The sequence below is a fragment of the Abramis brama genome (assembly GCF_963993115.1).
Source record: "Abramis brama genome assembly, chromosome: 12".
Classification (NCBI taxonomy): Eukaryota; Metazoa; Chordata; class Actinopteri; order Cypriniformes; family Leuciscidae; genus Abramis; species Abramis brama.
In genome coordinates, this window is record NC_139974.1 from 32,522,418 (window position 1) to 32,540,830 (window position 18,413).

An 18,413-nucleotide genomic window follows, 5' to 3' on the forward strand; every position below is an offset into this window, starting at 1 on the left:
TTGTCTAATGTGCCATTAAGACAAAAGCTTGTTGATGTTGATAGGAAGTTCTGTTCTTTTTATTCAATGACGTAAGCATGATCATGAATGATCCAGCACCTCTTAGAGCAAATGCCTTGCAGATATGCAGCTTTCCATGAATAACACAAATCACATAGCAGTTTATTCATAAATAACACTGTGAAGCATGGACTATTTCATTAAACTCGTCCAGTGCAACTGAAGTCACCATCAGCATGTGTTATTTCAGCATCTTCTATGAGCATCCTGACTGAACCACCTTAATCCCGCTCATCCTAGCAAAATGGAATCAAACTCCAGAAGGTCCATTTCTACGGGGTAACTACGCACAGATGCATATACTAATGTGTGTCAGTGACTGGGTCAGCCCTCTTCCTCATTTGCCAAATCTTTCAAAGGCTCCACAGAGTTGTAGTGCTCACCAAGTCCATAAGCATGCCGCATATAACTGAAAGAGACAGTGAAACAAACTTTAGTACAGCAGTAGGGATTATACTTATGCACAGAATATTAATTTTAAATATATAAAAATACAACTTGAGTTATTTACATTAATGTGATTGGTGGCTTGTCATATTCTTCACCAATAATAATAGTGGGGGATTCTGCCTGAATGACTTCTATCGGTAGCTGGAGGACCTGTGAAAGGGCTTTTAACTGCCATGGAGAAAATATCAAAATATTAGAAAAAAATATATAGGCAAATGATGAATTATGACTTTTTAATGTTTGTTGTTGGAATAGATGGCTGGTATTCTTACCTCTAACTGTCCACCCCAAGCAGCCGTGTCTGCAACATCATTGCAGTATTTCTCAAACTCATCTAAAGTAAAAATTAATCTACAGTTAACAACAGAATCCATCCATTCAAAATAAGACTTTATGACACACAAAGATCATCATTAGTGTTCCGAAGATGAACGAATGTCTTAGGTGTTTTCAATGACATGAGGGAAAGTAATTACTGACAGAATTTTTGGTTGAACTAACCCTTTAAATTGTGTCAGAAATCAAAAGTGGCACTTTTTTTTTTTTAAATATTACAAAATATTTTAGTTTCAAAATAACTTTCTAGTCATCAAAGAATCCTGAAAAAAATCAGCAGCACAGCTATTTGCAACATGGATAAACAGAAATGTTTCTTTAACAAAAAATAATAATTTGAGAATGATTTCTGAAGGATCATGTGACACTGAAGTTATGAGGCTGAAAATTCACATCACATCAATAAATTACATTTTAAAATATATTCAAATAGAAAAGTTATTTTTAATAGAAATAGTAAAATTATAAAATATTATCTATCTATCTACTGAAGCGTATGGCACAGAGTCTGGCAGTGCACCTGCAGTGTACATGTCTCCTGAATTGGGGTCAGTGAGGAACGGGAGGAAGTCGTCTGCGTGGCTCCTCATGTACTGAGCTGTTTGAGCCCGAAGCTCTTTGAGACTGAGGCTGGTGCTTCTCTCCGTCAGCTGATCCTCCACAGCGCGGTACATGCAGTGGCCGTCAGAAGAGATCTCTTTGATCTGCAGGTGCTTCTCCTTCAGCTTCTGTCTCAGCTTCAGCCCCTCCTGATGACGGGAGCCTGTGAGATTCTCCACTTCCGCTTCAGCAATCCGGACCTCCCGCTCCTTCTCAAGAGCAGCCTTTTTGTCCTAAAAAAAACCACCAAGAATTTTCAGTGTTTTCAAAATAGATGCAAGTACAGGCACCTTATATGATTAAAATAACTCACCCGCTTCTTCTGGGCTTTAGATGTCCGACTTGGCTTGCTTGGATCCGTTTTTTCCTCATTATTTGCCAAACTCACAGATTCCAATGCATTTGAAACCTCCTCCACCTTGGAACAATCCATGATATCAGAATGAGTGAGCTGCAGTCATGTGTATCTAGATGATGTGTCTGGTTTCTAATAGGGTGTTTTAACATCTTCTAACAACATTTTACTTACAGAGGAAGAGTTCTGAAGATGTTTGAGCTCATTTTCGTGTTTTTGATCAAGTTCAGTCTCTAGTTTGGCTATGTCTTCTGTCAGCTGTTTCCTCCTCTTCTTATCATTTTTGGGAACAGCATTTTTCATAGTTTGTATTTTAGCTATGACATGAAAAATACATCTATATTTAGTACTGTGTACTTTTATGTTTCGTTTCTTAACCCATACAGTGTCATGGCAATGCATTTTGTGGTATTTCAAAGGGAAATTTCTGAGAAATTAGTCTTATAATATTTATAGATGTAATCGTGACATGTTTTCTTACCTTGCAGGTCTTTCTTTTCCTTGCGTTGCTGTTTGGCTAACAGCTCTTCTGCTGTCTCCACTTCCTCCATGTCAAAATTAACTAATATTCAGAGCAATAAAATATGTACAAAAAAATTCTAAACGAATAAATTATTCGTTTCCATCAGGTTTACTTATTTTACAGCAAGGACTAAATTGCGGTTTTCAACTCATAGAAACCAGTTGTTTTTTTCAGTTCAATTGATCTGCAAGTCACACGCATGGGAACACAGACACTGAACACAACACATCCGGGATGTAACATTTCAAAATAAAAGTCTTAGAAACCTAGAGCTTTCGGTATTTTGATATAATGCGATAAAATGGCAGAATATATAACCAGTAATTTACACTAACTTAAATCAGTAGTTTACAAAGTAACTTAAAAACAGTGTTTTATTTTGATCCTAATTATTTATTCATCGCAATTTCTGGGTAACGTTAAATGCAATTATTTTGAAATCAATATCCAGTTGTAAGAGTGTTGCCGCTTCTTTATTAATAAAGTCACTTATAAAAAATATATAGTCGTGGGGGGGGGGGATTATTTTCAGAATCATTTTTGATGTGGCAAATCGCTTTAATCAGTCTGTGTTGCTAGTTTTCCCAATGAAATCTGGCTGCACTGCCAGACGCAGCTAATCGAAACTGTTCATTCAAACGACGCTTTTGCGACTGATCGATACACTCCGTGGGCTTTTAATGTCTGACATGCAATTCATGTTGACAGTTCTAGCATGCTGATTTTAATACCACGGATTAACTTCAATAAGGTATAATTTTGAAGTAGGAGCGAGGTTTCTGCAGCCTTGCAGGCAATGTTGGGAAGCCAAGGGATTCAACCTGTCACTCTGGTCTTCAATAACTCCAAGAACTGCTTTCTTCAGCTGTCATCAAACTTCGCCACTCATCTCTGTCTTCATGAGGTTCGTGTCTAGCTAACGTTAGCTGCTTTATAATAATATACATGCTATTTACTAGTCCGCCACTGTACTGTATGTTTACCTTCCATCATATGTCAAGTTCTGAATGTTTTGAGGGTCATGTGTCATTAATGTGATGTCAGAACCAGATCCTGGAGTTGTCATGGGGTGTTTCTGCACCCGTGTTCCTCAGCTGGATCAGGTCTTCAGGTCCAGAGGACAGAGTTGAGATCAGCAGACAGCTGGGAGAGAAACTTGGGCTTAAGGAGGGAGAACAGGTTTGCCACTGGTTAAAATGTGTTGCATGTGACTGTGAAATGATTTGATGGAGCATGGCTGTAGATAAGTTGCTCTCAACCAAGGGACCAGGGAAGTGGGCCTTAAAATAAGACAAAACAATAATTAAAATAAAACAACTAAAACTGAAGATATTTCATATTTTATTTCAGTTTTGTATGGAAAAGACCTGGATATATGCCTCATTTTAAAAGTGTTATTTCCAGACTGGGAAAAGTCATGTTAATTAACTCCATGGGCATTTCTTATACATTTCATGAATATACAATTTTTTAGTTATGCCAAGCTCTAAAATATTTTAACAGGTATACATTTTGAGTAAAAAATATTATTATAAATGCTACTTATCCTTAATCCTCATCAATTAAATCATGAACAACTGGAAAAGTCATGAGGCCTTTGAATATTGCTGTGGACAATGAGGGGCCTTGGAGTCAAAACGGTTGAGAAGCACTGATGTAGATGCATGTAACATGGTTGTGATGTGTTTTAGGGGTATCTGCGGCCATGTCATCAGGTGCAGTCAGTGCAGCAGGTGTTCGTAGAGCCTCTGTCTCCAGATGACTGGGAGATCCTGGTGAGGCCACAGTGGCATCATTTATCTCTGTCTTCAGTCCCAAGGAGATGTTTAGTTGATATATAGTGGTATATGCCCATTATAATGCATATACATCGAAATCACACATCTTTCAAAGCCTACGTGAAATCTAAATGGACCCAATTTTCATTCATGATACACATTATACTGGTCTTATTTTGCACGATTCATCAGTGCTTATCATTCTAAAAGAACAACAAATTTAGTCCTTCACAATCCACTGCAAACATTCGCATCTGGCTCAATTTTGGTATGAAACACTCACATTTCATGACCCAGTCAATAAAATGTATTTTCATTGAACACTTTTTTTTACTTTATACAAATACATCAAGTAAAATGGATTGTGAATGCCTTTTCAGTCAAAAAATTTGATTGAACTTTGTTCCAGGAGCTTCACAGCATTGTTCTGGAACAGCGACTCCTGGATCAGATCCGAGTGGTCTTCAGTGATGGTGTGTTCCCTGTATGGGTGGACCAGCACACTGTCATCTATATCAGGATAGGTCAGTCTGCCCTATTTTAAAGGTCTGTCATATTGAAGTTTTCATTGGGTATAAACTGATTCTTGTACACTAATGATTCTTATATTTTTTTTAGCATCCCTATCTCCATCTGTTCCTTATGGCCGACTGGAGCAGTTCACTGAGCTCATTGTCTCTCCAAAACTACATCCAGGAAATGAACAACTCCACCAAACTCGATCAGTGGAGCCACGTCAACATCTACAACAGCAGAATGTTGATGTCACGTCTTCCTCCAGCTCAATCATCCATCGGGAACCCCTCAGTGATCATCTGGAGAGTCAGAATGAAGGCCATTGGGGAGGTGTAGCTGATCTGAAAAGCTTGTTTAGATACTTGTTTACAAGAGGATTTGAGCCTGCAAAGGAGAATCTCACAGTTCCCACAATTCCCACCATCCTGAATGACTGTATCCTCAGAACATGTGGAACTCCTCCTAGCTCTGTCAGCCATTTAGGCTCATGTCATGGAGATGTCCATATACTGCCATGGAACCTGCAAGAACAAGATAACTGGAATCCAGGGCAGTCTGCCTTAACATACGGTAGACTTTCAAAGATCCTTTCTCCTAAAGAACTCAGGGAGAAAGTCAAGCAGGCCATGGAGAAGAAGAAAATCAGAGATGGACCTCACAAAGGGAACGACGCAGAGGAATGTAAGGAGAACGCTGTTGTGGTCAGGATGCTTTGTCACAATATGAAAAGGCTGCAGGAAGACCAGAAATTCCATAAATGTGAAGAAATTTACTCAGGGAAGGTTTGGGTAAGTTATTACCCAATTTCAGTTATAAAGTTTCATAAAAATATTCTTTATATTGTATCCAACCAATACAAACACATGAAAAAAACGAATATAGGCTAATTACCGATATAACACAGATATATTGTGCATCCTTAGTAAAAATCGTGTTAAATTTTTGTTGTTGTTGTAGATCCCAAAGGTGCTTCAAAGGCATTTGAAGATTGAACCTCACTCGGCGGTGAGGATTCAGCCTTTAAAATCATTCCCAAGAGTAGCAGAAGCAGTCATGGTTCGACCATTACTACCGTTGGTAATATTTTCTTTCAGACTAGTGCTTTATGTTGTCAGGTAATGAAAATATTGTATTGTAAAGTTATTCCCTTTTTTTGTCTGCAGGCAGAAAGTGAAAAAGAAGAAGATATTCAGTCTGCATTCCTCAACTGGCTGCATGCTCAGAGCCATCAACCTTTGACCTGTCTGACCGGACGCACTAATGTCATTCTCTTACCCTGTGCTGAAGGTGTGAGGAAGAACCATAAAAATGTACAGTATGTTTTCAATCATTTTACAGTTATTACAGACTATTCTGTGTTTTTCTCTTCTCAGGGAAAGAAGAGTTTGTCTTGACTGTGCTAAAACCAGAGCAACAGCAAGATGATGAGATGTTCTTTCTATCATCCAGTTTACTAAAGAAAACAGACGTGCAGGTATAAAGACATATCGTTTTTGGAAATTAATTTTCCTTCTCATGCATGCTCAACAAACCAGCTCAATCTGTTTAGATTGTCAGAGAGCCACAATATTCTGACCACAGTGGCGCTGATGATGATAATGAAGATCTGTATCTTGGCTTTCCCTCCATCAGCTCTCTTGGGTATGCTCGTATTCTTTTTAAAAAGAGGAAATATCAATTAGAGCTGCACGATTATTCGCTAAAAGATCTCGATTCAAACACCCATGCAATCTTTTTTCTAAATGACAACAATGTCTATTAAACCTTTGACAAAATCACACTGGAATATTCAGATCTGCGTTGCCGTTGCCACTGACCCAGAGAAAGCATAGGTAAGAAACAGCTTTACAAATAGTCTTTTCAACCACACAGTCAGTATCATATTTCTGTGTTGCAAATTATTGCAGAATTACCGAGATAAAAGTTTATAGTTCGGACATAAACACTGATGTCTATGGTAGACAAAATAGAGCAAAACACCTATCAATTACATCGCAAGAGTGAATGTTTTCAAAAATGTATTTGTCATTGAATCATTCACTCAAGAGATTCATTCAAAAACGCTGATTCAACTAGTCATGGAACAAGTGAAGTCTTTATGAGTGAGTCATTGAATCATTCATTCAATTCAGACAAATTAATTAAACGTTTTTAAATTGACTGCAGCAGTTTAGATTTTGTCAGAACCTCTAGTAAATTACATGTTATTTTGTTTAGTTGTCTGTTCAGAATCGTGGGAGAATCACAATCTCTATTTTAAAAAAAAAAAAAAAAAAAATTGAGATTCTCAATTTACCCAGAATCGTGCAGCTCTAATATCAATGTATTTTTTAATATCCATAACAAACAGAATTTACTTTCTGTTGAGTCTTTGTATGTGTTGTATGTGACTGTTGAATCTGTTTGCTCAGTGGGGTAGAGGACATCAGCAGGTCTGCTTTCGAGCACATCTCTCATGCTCTAATGGGAGGTTCTCTGTCGCGTGAGCTGGTCTCCACAGGACGTGGGCTGAGGAGTGGAGCTCTGCTCATCACAGGTGCAAAGGTAACCTTCACGCTTATGCGATGGCCCTTTCAAAGTACGATGTGGGGTATTTGTTGTCAATATTATGCGAGTAATTATTTTTGCAGGTATGCGATTATCAACCGAGAATATTAATTAAGATCATACCGATCAGGTTTCCTACCGTTCAAAAGTTTGCGGTCTGTAATGTTTTTTTATGTTTTTAAAATGTGTCTCAACAAGGCTGCATTTATTTGATCAAAAGTACAGTAAAAACAGCAATGTTGTGAAATATTATTGCAATTTAAAATAACTGTTTTCTATGTTAATATATTTTAAAATGTTATTTATTCCTATGAGGGCAAAGCTGAATTTTCAGCATCATTACTCCAGTCTTACACAAGTGTCACATGATCCTTCAGAAATCATTCTAATATGCTGATTTGCTGCTCTAGTAAGATTTCTGATTATTATCAACATTGAAAACAGTTGCTGTTTAATATTTTTGGGGAAAGGTGATTTTTTCAGGATTCTTTGATGAATATTTTAAAAGAACAGCATTTATTTCAAATAGAAATCTTTTGTAACATACATAAATGTACTGTATTTACTGTCATTTGTATTTATAATTTAATGCATCCTTACTGAATAAAATTATTAATGTCTTTAAAAAGAAATACTGACTTGGTAGTGTACATTTGCATCAAAATTCAGGGTTAAACATCTCTACATGTTGTTAGTCTGACTTCAGGTGACGTTCTAAGTAGGAAGTTTGAAATTCTACATTGTTGAATGGATAAATGTAACAATAGCTCCCATGCACTTGATGACTTTACACTGATGTCAAATTTTGTGACTTTTTTTGGAAATCCAGATGACAATCAAGGATATGTGTTGACTTGTATGGTAAAAAAGATAAGAGGATGTATGTGATAAATTTCTTGCTTTTCTCCACAGGGCAGTGGAAAATCTTCTCTATCTAGAGCGCTGTGTCGAAAGGCCAGTGAAGAGCTGGACGTCCACATTCAAGTTGTGGACTGCAAAACACTAAAAGGTAGGCAAGAATATTAGACTGACCTGTTTTGATGTGGATTCCATCTTAATTACATTTGTCTTTTATCAATCATATTTCTCAATATTATGAATGAATGTTAGGTAAGAGAGCAGACAATATCAGGCAGAGGTTGGAAGAGGTTTTCGAGCAGGCAGTTTGGAGACAACCTTCAGTGGTCCTGCTGGATGACTTGGATCATGTGACCGGTGCTGCGACCTCACCTGAGCACGAGCATGGGCCAGAGGCCGTACTGCGGCAGCACATAGCACAGAGTAAGACATCATAACAGACGTGCCTGGCTCCACATGAATCTCTGTGAGGAATCATCTGATGGATGTCTTTATTTTGCGTGTTCTCCTCAGGTCTGAGGGATTTGGTGGATGAGATGGTGGTGCGCTCCAGTCTCATAGCTCTGATGGTCACAGCACAGAGTGAACATTCCCTTCATCAGACTCTGACTGCGGTGCAGGGTTCACACTTCTTCCAAAGCTTCTGCAAGATCCAAACACCAGATCAGGTGGGTTCATGAAACTGCAATCTAGGAAAAATTGCAATTGTGATTTAAAATGTGATTAAAAAAGTTCCAGGGTTACTGTGCCAGGGCTGCACAATTTGGCCCAAAATTAATTATAAATATGATAATTGTATTCAACAACCACAATAATAATGATGATAACAATAATTTGAAAGTTTTTAAAATGATAATACTTATATTTACGACTGTCTTAATTTCTTAATTTTTATACTTAGCCATATCACGATTTCAGTTTTATTTAGATTAATCATGCAGCCCTACTGCAATATAGCAAAAACATTTGGACTTCAAAGGTGGCATTTTTAGATGAGAAAGTCACTGAATTTGCTAAAGTTTGTGATGTTCCTGTTATTGAATCCCTGCCAGATGCAGTGTGGACGAGTCTTTATACCTATAGTAAAAAGTCTGACTACTCAAGAAAAAAAAGTATACTACAAACCATTAACATATTTACTGACATATCGCTTGAGATTTACTGATATAAATATTATAATTAAACTTTATTTGTAGTACTTCTTTATTGCACAATGCACTTTTTTTTAATATTAAGCCTAAAATATGTTTTAATATCTCTATTAGTAAGGATAGTATGATCTCTGTATAATATCAGTCTTTAAATGCAAGATATTTGTACCTGAAGAATACTTGCTATAGTTCCACTTTAGCACAATCAGATATAATTGTTTTAGTTTTATTCCTGCATGTGTTTTTTTTTAAAGAAAAGAAAATGACTGTAAAATGATGTTTTCTCTTTGTAGGCTCAAAGGGTTGAGATTCTGAGGTCTTTGACAGTCAAAAGGAACTTCCTGGACTGTCAAACTACTCTTGACCTGGACAGTGTTGCCAAAGAAACAGAGGGCTTCATGCCACGAGACCTGAACCTACTGCTCGAGAGGGCCATCCATGCCAACACTCTACACAGCAGAAACAATGGCAACTCTGAAGGCCAGTGCTAAATCTAATTTAATACATTTCTATGATTCCGCTGTTTTTCTGAAATCTAAGTTTTCTGGTTCTACAGATTTGAGCTATAAGGACTTCAGACAGGCCCTTCAGGGCTTCACCCCACCCTCCCTCTGGGGGGCTCAGCTGCAGGCTCCCACCGGGGCCGGCATGGAGTGTATTGGGGGACTTCATCAGGCACGTCAGCTCCTGATGGACATCATACTGCTGCCAGCTAAGGTATGGTAGCTGTTGTGCACAAAATGTCCATTTCAGTATAAGAATCAAAGGGCACATCTAAAACCCAAATTGGGCTCAGGTGCAGTACACAAAGACAACAATAAATAAACAAATAAAAATAACACTGAAATTACAGCTCAAATTGTAGCTTGTGCCTGATGAAGACCTGACTGGTCAAACGTTGCGCTGTTTATAAATACATTTTGGGAGTTTAATTTCAGTGAGTGGACATTTCAGTAAGACCAGCTTTTCTAAATAAGAAAATCCAGTTCATGTGCAGGAAGATTTGGCGAATCAACTAGACTGGTTACAAATCTGTGTTAAAGAGTGTGTTAAAAAGTGTCTAACTGAACTGACTTAACATTTTTTTCATTGAATTGATTTTGAATCAAAATATTTCGAGTTTTGCTCTGCTGTAGAGTACCGTATATACCCGACTATAAGACGACCCTGAATATAAGACGACCCCCCCATTTTCCAGACTTATTTTTGGGACAAAAATAGATTTTTGTGGAAAAAATCTGGTTTTCAACAGAAAATAATTTTATTTGAAAATTGCTGTGATAATTCATTCTCTCTCTTCCAGCACGCGCGCGCACCTTTCTCTCTCTCTCTCGCTCTGCGTCTTGCGCGCGCACCTCTCTCTCGCTCTGCGTCTCGCGCGCGCACCTCTCTCTCGCTCGCTCGCTCTGCGTCTCGCGCGGCAGAGAGGAGCAGTGTTTTAATTCAGTTAACGGCTCGATTATCAGGATTTTTGTGCAGATTAACATCTTGGAAGGGAGAGCTGGTTTTGTCTTAATGGGTCGCGTTTCAGTCACTATTTCATATTAATTCCGTTGTTCTTTCTCCCTTTCTCCCCGTGATTTTGTCTATATTGCGAATATAAGACGACCCCCCCATTTTTCAGCCTATTTTTAGGACAAAAACCTTGTCTTATAGTCGGGTATATACGGTATTTTTTAGTGAGTGCTTGTGTTCCTAACAAGTCAGGATGATAATACTGGTCTATCTGTTCTCAAATCAGTGTCATTATCATTAACTTATACTAAAACCATAAAAAACTAAATAAACGCTAACTGAAATAAAAAATGTTTTTAAATAAGTAGATGCCAAGGAAACGTTTCTCTTTTTCATTTAGTTTTTCTTCAAACACTAAAATAACAATCTTAATAAACTTACAACTAATAAATTAAAATGAATAAAAACTATATAGACACATTTTTACAAAAAATGAATAAAAATGACAAAAACACAACAAAGTTACTAAAAGTTAAACAAAAATTGGTTACACTTTATTTTAAGGTGCCGTTGTTACACTGTAATTATATATTTAAGTACTGAGTAATATTAAGTAACTACATGTACTTACTAAAGGATTAGGGTTTGATTTGGTTTAGGGTTAGTTTCATGTAATTATGCATCATGCAGCTACATGTAACATATGTAACAATGACACTGTAAAATAAAGTGTTACCCAAAAATTAAAGTTAAAACAAAAAATTTAAACATAAAATCTAAAATGAACAAAAACTGAAACGATATATCAATAAAACTAAAATAACACTGCTCAGGTCATATTTTCAATGTTATTCGACACACCAAGTATAATTGATTAAATCTACTAATTCAAAATATTAATTAATCTATGTCTATAAATTGATTTCTGCGACAGAAACCGTTTACCAGTGATCGTAAGGACTGGGACAGACATAGAGTTCCCTCATTCTTTTTAACCAAAGAATTTCCATTATATATCCCTATTCATGTGTGGTTGAAGTAAAAGTCTGATGTGTCATGTTGTGTCCAGTACCCGCTGCTCTTCTCCAGTCTTCCCATGCGTCAGTGCTCTGGTGTGCTGCTCTTTGGCGCTCCTGGTACAGGCAAGACTTTACTAGCTGGAGCTGTGGCCAAAGAGAGCGGCATGAACTTCATCAGCATCAAGGTAAGGGAAAGTGTACAGTATGTGTACTGACATCAAATTTGAATGTCCTGATGTATTGTGATGTCCTATGTGTTTCTCCAGGGTCCCGAACTCCTCAGCAAGTATATTGGTGCCAGTGAGCAGGCAGTTAGAGATGTGTTTCAGAGGTCTGTCTGAATGCTCTTCTATATGAAATATAGTAGCAGTTTACTAAAGTCATCACCAAACGTGTGCCTGTGTTGCCGCAGGGCTCAACAAGCTAAGCCGTGCATACTGTTCTTTGATGAGTTTGACTCTCTGGCCCCTCGAAGAGGCCATGACAACACAGGGGTCACTGACCGTGTGGTTAATCAGCTACTTACTCAGCTGGATGGAGTGGAAGGACTGACAGGTACATCAAGATCAAATGCTCACACTTTTACCTGGGTTCAACCTGAGGTTGTTCCGTTTTGACCAGCTTCATGGTCTCAATTTGTTGATCTGTGAGTAAGTGGGTAGTTGACAAATAAAATGTCCATGGCCTTTTTTTTTTCAATTCAAAAGCAGATTTTAGGTTAAGGTTTATATACCTTATACATTACCGTTCAAAAGTCTGGGGTTGGAAAGATTATCTTTTTGAAAGAATTCTTTTTGAAAAAAATCCCTCTTGCATTAAGGCTGCATTTATTTATAAGTCATATCAGTCATACAATCTCAGTCATATTGTAAAATGTTTTACAATTTATTTTTATTTTTTTCTATTTTAATATAGTTTAAAATGTAGTTTATTCATGTGATGGCAGAGCTGAATTTTCAGAATCATTACTCCATCCTTCACAAATCATTCTAATATGCTGATTTGGTACTCATGAATCATTTCTAATTTTCTCAAAGTTGAAAACAGTGCTACTTAATATTTTTTTCAGGACTCTTTGATGAATAGAAAGTTCAGAAGTAATTATTTGAAATAGAAATGTTATGTAACATTATAAATGTCTTTACTATCACTTGATCAATTTAATGCATCCTTGCTAAATAAAATTATTCATTTCTTTTTTTCCTCATACTGACCCCAAACTTTTGAATGGTAGTGTATGTATATGGTAAAGTCACCAAGTTTTTCAACATTTTAAATCAATCTTTTTTCTCAGTAGTCCTGTAGTGCAGGGTTCACCAATCTCGGTCCTGGAGGGCCGCTGTCCTGCAGAGTTTAGCTCCAACCCCAATTAAACACACCTGAACCAGCTAATCAAGGTCTCACTAGGCATACTAGAAACTTTCAAACAGGTGTGTTGGAGCTGGTTGGAGCTAAACTCTGCAGGGACAGCGGCCCTCCAGGACCGAGATTGGTGAACCCTGCTGTAGGGTGACAAATTAATTTTTAAAAACATAAAAGGTATTCTAATAAAAACTGTATAATTATATTACAACTGGGAAAAAAACATTGTATACAGTAGCACACCACCATCACACTGTTAAAACTGCTTGAAATTGTATGTCAACTACCCAAGTGCCTCATGTTAGCATGTAGTGTTCATTCAAGGACACTTGTGCGAAGTTTCAGTTTCATGCTTTTAATTCTGCTGTGGTTATTGCTTATACTGTAGCAACATCATCAAAATCAGTAGATTGACATAGATAAGTTATCTTGCTACCATCTAATTCTAAATTTAAAAAACTATTTTTTTTGCCACAAAAACACCAAGACTGAGACTGTAGTAGAGCAAAGCCAATTATGTGACTTGAGATTTTCTTCTTCTTATTTTTTTTTATATTTGGAAGATTGCATTGTTGTATTTGTGAGATCTCTGCATAGTTTTTTTTTTATTTCCAGGGGTGTATGTGTTGGCTGCCACCAGTCGTCCTGACCTGATTGATCCTGCTCTCTTGAGACCTGGGCGACTGGACAAGTCTCTCTATTGCCCTCCTCCTGATCGGGTCAGCATGTTGTCTGGCGCACATCGGTTTTACACCTAAAAGATCTTCACTATTAATTCACTGATACATATCTGTCCTTCAGGAGGCACGGCTGGAGATCCTGAGGGCTTGGACTCATTCTGTGCCGCTGGCTGCAGATGTGGACTTGGAGCAGATTGCTGTGGCAACAGAGCTGTTCACTGGAGCCGACCTGAAGGCCCTCCTCTATAACGCTCAGCTAGAGGCCATCCATAGCAGCCTGGGGCCCAACCTTCTGCATGTGTGTTACACACAAACTCAAACATTGACCCATACATATATCACTCTAACCACATGATCAGTGGTTGACTCACGTGGGTTTTTCAGTGGCTGATGCCCATATCTAAAGACCAGCGGCCAATGGTCAACATACACTAATGTTCAAAATGTTCGGGTCGGTAAGATTTTGAAATGTTTTTGAAGACTCTTGTTTACCAAGTCTACATTTATTTGATCAAAAATACAGTAAAAACTGTAATATTGTGAAATATTCTTACAAATTACAGTTAAAATAACTTTCTATTTTAATATATTTTAAAATGTAATTTATTTCTGTGATAGTTGAAATACATATGAGTTGTGTCATATAAAATCAAGACATGGTCATAAGTGTTAAAATGAACATGTACACAAAATTCAACTCAAAATATTTATATAAATACAATATACAATTGTCCAAGTGATCAACGCTGATAATCTCAAAATGGTCAATAATTGGTCGACATGTCAGTCTACAACTACTCTAGATTTAGAAATGATATAAAAAGTAGTCAGTACATCAGTGCTAAATGTACAGCTTGTGTGTGAATCAGACTCTGCTGTTTTATAGGATCTGGGCTCAGGGTCAGACAGTGATGTCAGCCTCTCGTCCCTGATCTTCCTGAACCATAGCAGCGGGTCAGATGACTCAGCTGGAGAGGGGGACGCAGGGCTGGAGCACTCTATGGTTCTGCTGGACCCCAGTGAACTCCCACCTGAGGACCCACGTCACAACATCTGGCGCCTTTACTTTGGCAGCTCCTTTGAGTCTGAACTGGATAACCAGTCTCTATCTGAATTGGTGAGACTCTAAATTTACAAATGTTATATTTCAAAATAATTGATTATATGTCATTCCAACTACTATGATCATTTAACACTTTTGAGCTTCTTATGAGACTCTCACATTCTGTTCTGCTCCCAGAATTCTCAGAACCTGTCTGGAGCCAATTCGACTGCCCCCGACCTGACAGGGGCATCAATGAGGGATCCAAGCTCCTGTCATGCCCCCCTTTTCATGTCCTGTCTGCAAGAGGGCTTTCAGGAACTGACCCATGAGCTGTCAGAACGCCTCCGAGCAGAAGTCAGCACTGTTAAGAACAGTTACCGCAAAAACACGGTCAGTTGCCTTCCTCATACATCATCCATCTATGGATGATGGATGGATGGGTATAAAAACAAAAAGACAGGAAAACTAGTTAACTAGTTTTCCTGTCTTTTTGTTTTATACCCAAAATGTATCAGTTGGTTGATCTACATGGGTTACATCTTTTTGTTTTTATACCCATCCATCCATCATCCATGTATCCATTCATCATTCTATCTAGTTTTCCCATTCATTCCTCCATCCATCTAATTATCCCCTACTTTCCCATCAATCCATCCATTCGGTGAGTTTTCCCATGATCCCATCCATTGCTATATCCCTCTAGTTTTCCCATCCATCCATTCATTTATGATTCTATCTATATAGTTTTCCCATGCATCCATCCATCCATTTATGATTCTATGTAGTTTTCCCATCCATCCATCCATGATTCTATCTATAGTTTTCCCATCCATCATTCTATCCATCCATCTATTTTCCTATCCATTGCTATATCCCTCTAGTTTTCCATCCATCCATCCTATATAGTTTTCCCGTCCATCCATATATCCGTCCATTTATGATTCTATCTGTATAGTTTTCCCATCCATCATCCATCTGTCCATTTATGATTCTATCTATAAAGTTTTCCCATCCATCCATCCATCCATCCATCCATCTTTCCATTTATGATTCTACCTACAGTATATAGATTTCCTGTCCATCCATCATTCTTTCTATATAGTTTTCCCATCCATCCATCCAGATAGAAGGCTGTGTTAGAGTGTGTAGCTGCTCAGTAGATGAGATCTGCTGCTCTTTTGTGTTCATAGGATGAATCCTCTCTGGTGCAGACTGGTCCCAGTAAGCCTGGCTCTCTCATATGCCAAACTCACCTGACCACCGCTTTGGCTAACACTAGAGCATCTGTCAGCAGAGAAGACTGGAGGAGATACACTGAACTGTGAGTGCACTGTCTGTACACATTTCAATGACACAATTCACACCACTGCATTGCTGAATCACTTATTTGTGTTGGTTTTCTCCTTCCGTTATGCAGATACGAGTCTTTCGGAGCATCCAAGGAAGGCAAGTCTCAGAGAACCGCTTCATTAAAAGCAGGTCAGCGGGTGACCTTGGCTTAATGAGAGCCTCGCATAAATTAATACAGCTCAGGGCATTAGAAGGTGAATTTTTGTGTGATACGATCGACTCGGTTTGTATCACACATTCTGGGCTTTTCTACTTTTCTCCTCAAGAGCAAATGCATACTTTCAATGTTGTAATGTTAATTAGAGGGATGTATCAAAAACGTGACTTGATTTCAGTAGCACTGAACAAATAATTAAAAAATTAATTTTGAAGTTTATCAAGTGATGTGCTTGCTAAATTTGCTTAGCTGCTGTAGGCAATATAATGTAAAGAAAACAAATGTGTGTATATATTAAATATGTAATTAATGAACTTTTTAATAAATGACAGTTCTTCTTGGAATTAAGATGGCTGTTAATTTCTTCAGGCCCTCAGATACATTGCACATGCCTCAGTATAACTGAAAATGGTGTAGGCTATATCGAAAAAAGAGAATACCAATAGATAGTAAATAATTTATTTGAATGCTAGTTAGTGTTTTTATGTGACAATGTTGTTGCTGTTTCTCTAGCATCAATATCAAGGGATACTTACCATAACCAGTTGGTGGCAGTATATTCCTACTATCCGAAAGCCAATTGGTGTGTTAAAAAAGTCCTGCATAGATTCTTTCAATCTGTGTTCCAAGACCTGTGTGTCCTTCTCTATGTAGAAGAGTAGAATCTTCTATTTTATCAACCGTAAAGGCCTCCAGCTAATTCTGTGAATAACTGACATCTGCAGACCCCAGGATTGAAGTTCTCCTAAATTGATTTTTCTCAATTTTTTCATTGTCTTCAGTCTCCCTTAGGCCATAACTTAGACCTACCACTGTCTCTGCACCTTTGATTATCCTCGCACATTCTCAGTTTTGTGCTCATGTGGGTTGGATTTTCCTCTCACAAATCGTTAAATTGAATCCAGAGTTGCTGCAAGATGCACCATGGCCTATACATGTATAGTCTGATGCAGACTTTCTGCTGAGGTAAATATAGCCATCCTTTGTTCTGGCCCCTGCTGTTAGTATTGTTGGCTTACGCTAAGGCCCACTGAACTATATCTTAGCCAAAACAGAATGAAAACAAGTGACATCATAGGACTAGAATAGAATAAGACACTGTATGGCATCATGAGGAAAAAAAAACAAAATGATACAAGCAAAATTGCTCTTAGCAGGGTGCATCAGTTCAGTCTGTTGATGATCCAGCCTTTATTATACTCTCAGGATAGTATCACATTCACATCAGTATCATCAAGTATACATCTATATTAACAAGTACAACACACAAGTACACGAGTACAACACACTTCAATACAACATTAACATAAAGGATAAACAGTTCAGGTGCCTTGTGGACTATCAAAAGAATTAGGAAAGCTAGAACTATTCCTCCTCAGTAGATTATCAGTTTTTCCTTGGTTTATTCTTGATCCTTCCTCAAGCTGCTTATTGAAGCAAACGGTAAAAATCTGCCTTTGGTGTGAGGAGGGTTGTACTTCATATTTGAAAACAGACTTTGAAACAAAAACCCAAGCTGGAGATAATGTGGAAAACATTGTTAAATGTCATGGTTAAAATAAGACTCTTTTGGAAAGCTGCACCTTATTTACATAATTAAATGACTGGTTTACCAATAAATGTAAATTATCATTCATTCACCCTCTTGTTGTTCCAAACCTGATGGCTTTCTTCTGTAGAACACAAAAGACGAAATTTTGAAGAATGTCTTTTAAATGACAGTAGTGACTGAAGAGTCCTTCAAAATGATGCAAACCCGTGTGCTATATCCCAATTCTTCAGAAGTCATTACATGAGTGAGTGAAATGTTAATCTTTAGCAACTGGATTATTCCGAATGAACCGATTCAGTAAAAAGACATGATTCTCTAATGACTCTTTCGTTCAAATTCGCCAACGCTACTTTTACCTAGGAGAGCTTTGATGATCAGCGAATAACGACTTAAATTTCGATCCGTTCCTTGCACAAAGCTGTCATTTGGCATAAGAAGCCTTTGAATATAAGTTAGCTCACGAGTGATGTGGACAACTTTAAAGTTGCTTTTACGGTGATTTTCCTGAGGCTTAGACACCACCACTTGTTGGAATTTAATGGAAAGAACATTCTTAATAATCTTTGTATCCATCGAAGACAAAGTCAAATGGGTTTCGAAAAAAACGCCAGTAAATAAA

The 18,413-nt window shown here is 37.7% G+C and overlaps 2 protein-coding genes across 2 annotated transcripts; one reads left to right on the forward strand and one right to left on the reverse strand.

The window, feature by feature from the left end:
- Positions 1 to 28: 28 nt before the first annotated feature.
- otud6b (OTU deubiquitinase 6B) lies at positions 29 to 2,842 on the reverse strand. The gene is made up of 7 exons (XM_084130931.1): positions 2,283 to 2,842; positions 1,976 to 2,118; positions 1,760 to 1,864; positions 1,367 to 1,679; positions 783 to 844; positions 572 to 678; positions 29 to 469 (listed from the first exon to the last, which is right to left on the reverse strand). The coding sequence occupies exons 1-7, from the start codon at positions 2,350 to 2,352 to the stop codon at positions 385 to 387; spliced, it is 885 nt and encodes a 294-aa protein (XP_083987057.1). The 5' UTR covers positions 2,353 to 2,842; the 3' UTR covers positions 29 to 384.
- A 254-nt stretch (positions 2,843 to 3,096) lies between these two features.
- pex1 (peroxisomal biogenesis factor 1) lies at positions 3,097 to 16,586 on the forward strand. Its single transcript, XM_084130930.1, has 24 exons — positions 3,097 to 3,228; positions 3,369 to 3,503; positions 4,016 to 4,099; positions 4,512 to 4,626; positions 4,721 to 5,406; positions 5,576 to 5,695; positions 5,782 to 5,905; positions 5,992 to 6,092; positions 6,168 to 6,259; positions 7,030 to 7,162; positions 8,078 to 8,174; positions 8,276 to 8,446; positions 8,537 to 8,691; positions 9,468 to 9,654; positions 9,731 to 9,891; positions 11,699 to 11,833; positions 11,915 to 11,979; positions 12,061 to 12,203; positions 13,626 to 13,729; positions 13,812 to 13,988; positions 14,577 to 14,807; positions 14,931 to 15,125; positions 15,926 to 16,056; positions 16,153 to 16,586. The coding sequence occupies exons 1-24, from the start codon at positions 3,121 to 3,123 to the stop codon at positions 16,235 to 16,237; spliced, it is 3,735 nt and encodes a 1,244-aa protein (XP_083987056.1). The 5' UTR covers positions 3,097 to 3,120; the 3' UTR covers positions 16,238 to 16,586.
- Positions 16,587 to 18,413: the final 1,827 nt, after the last annotated feature.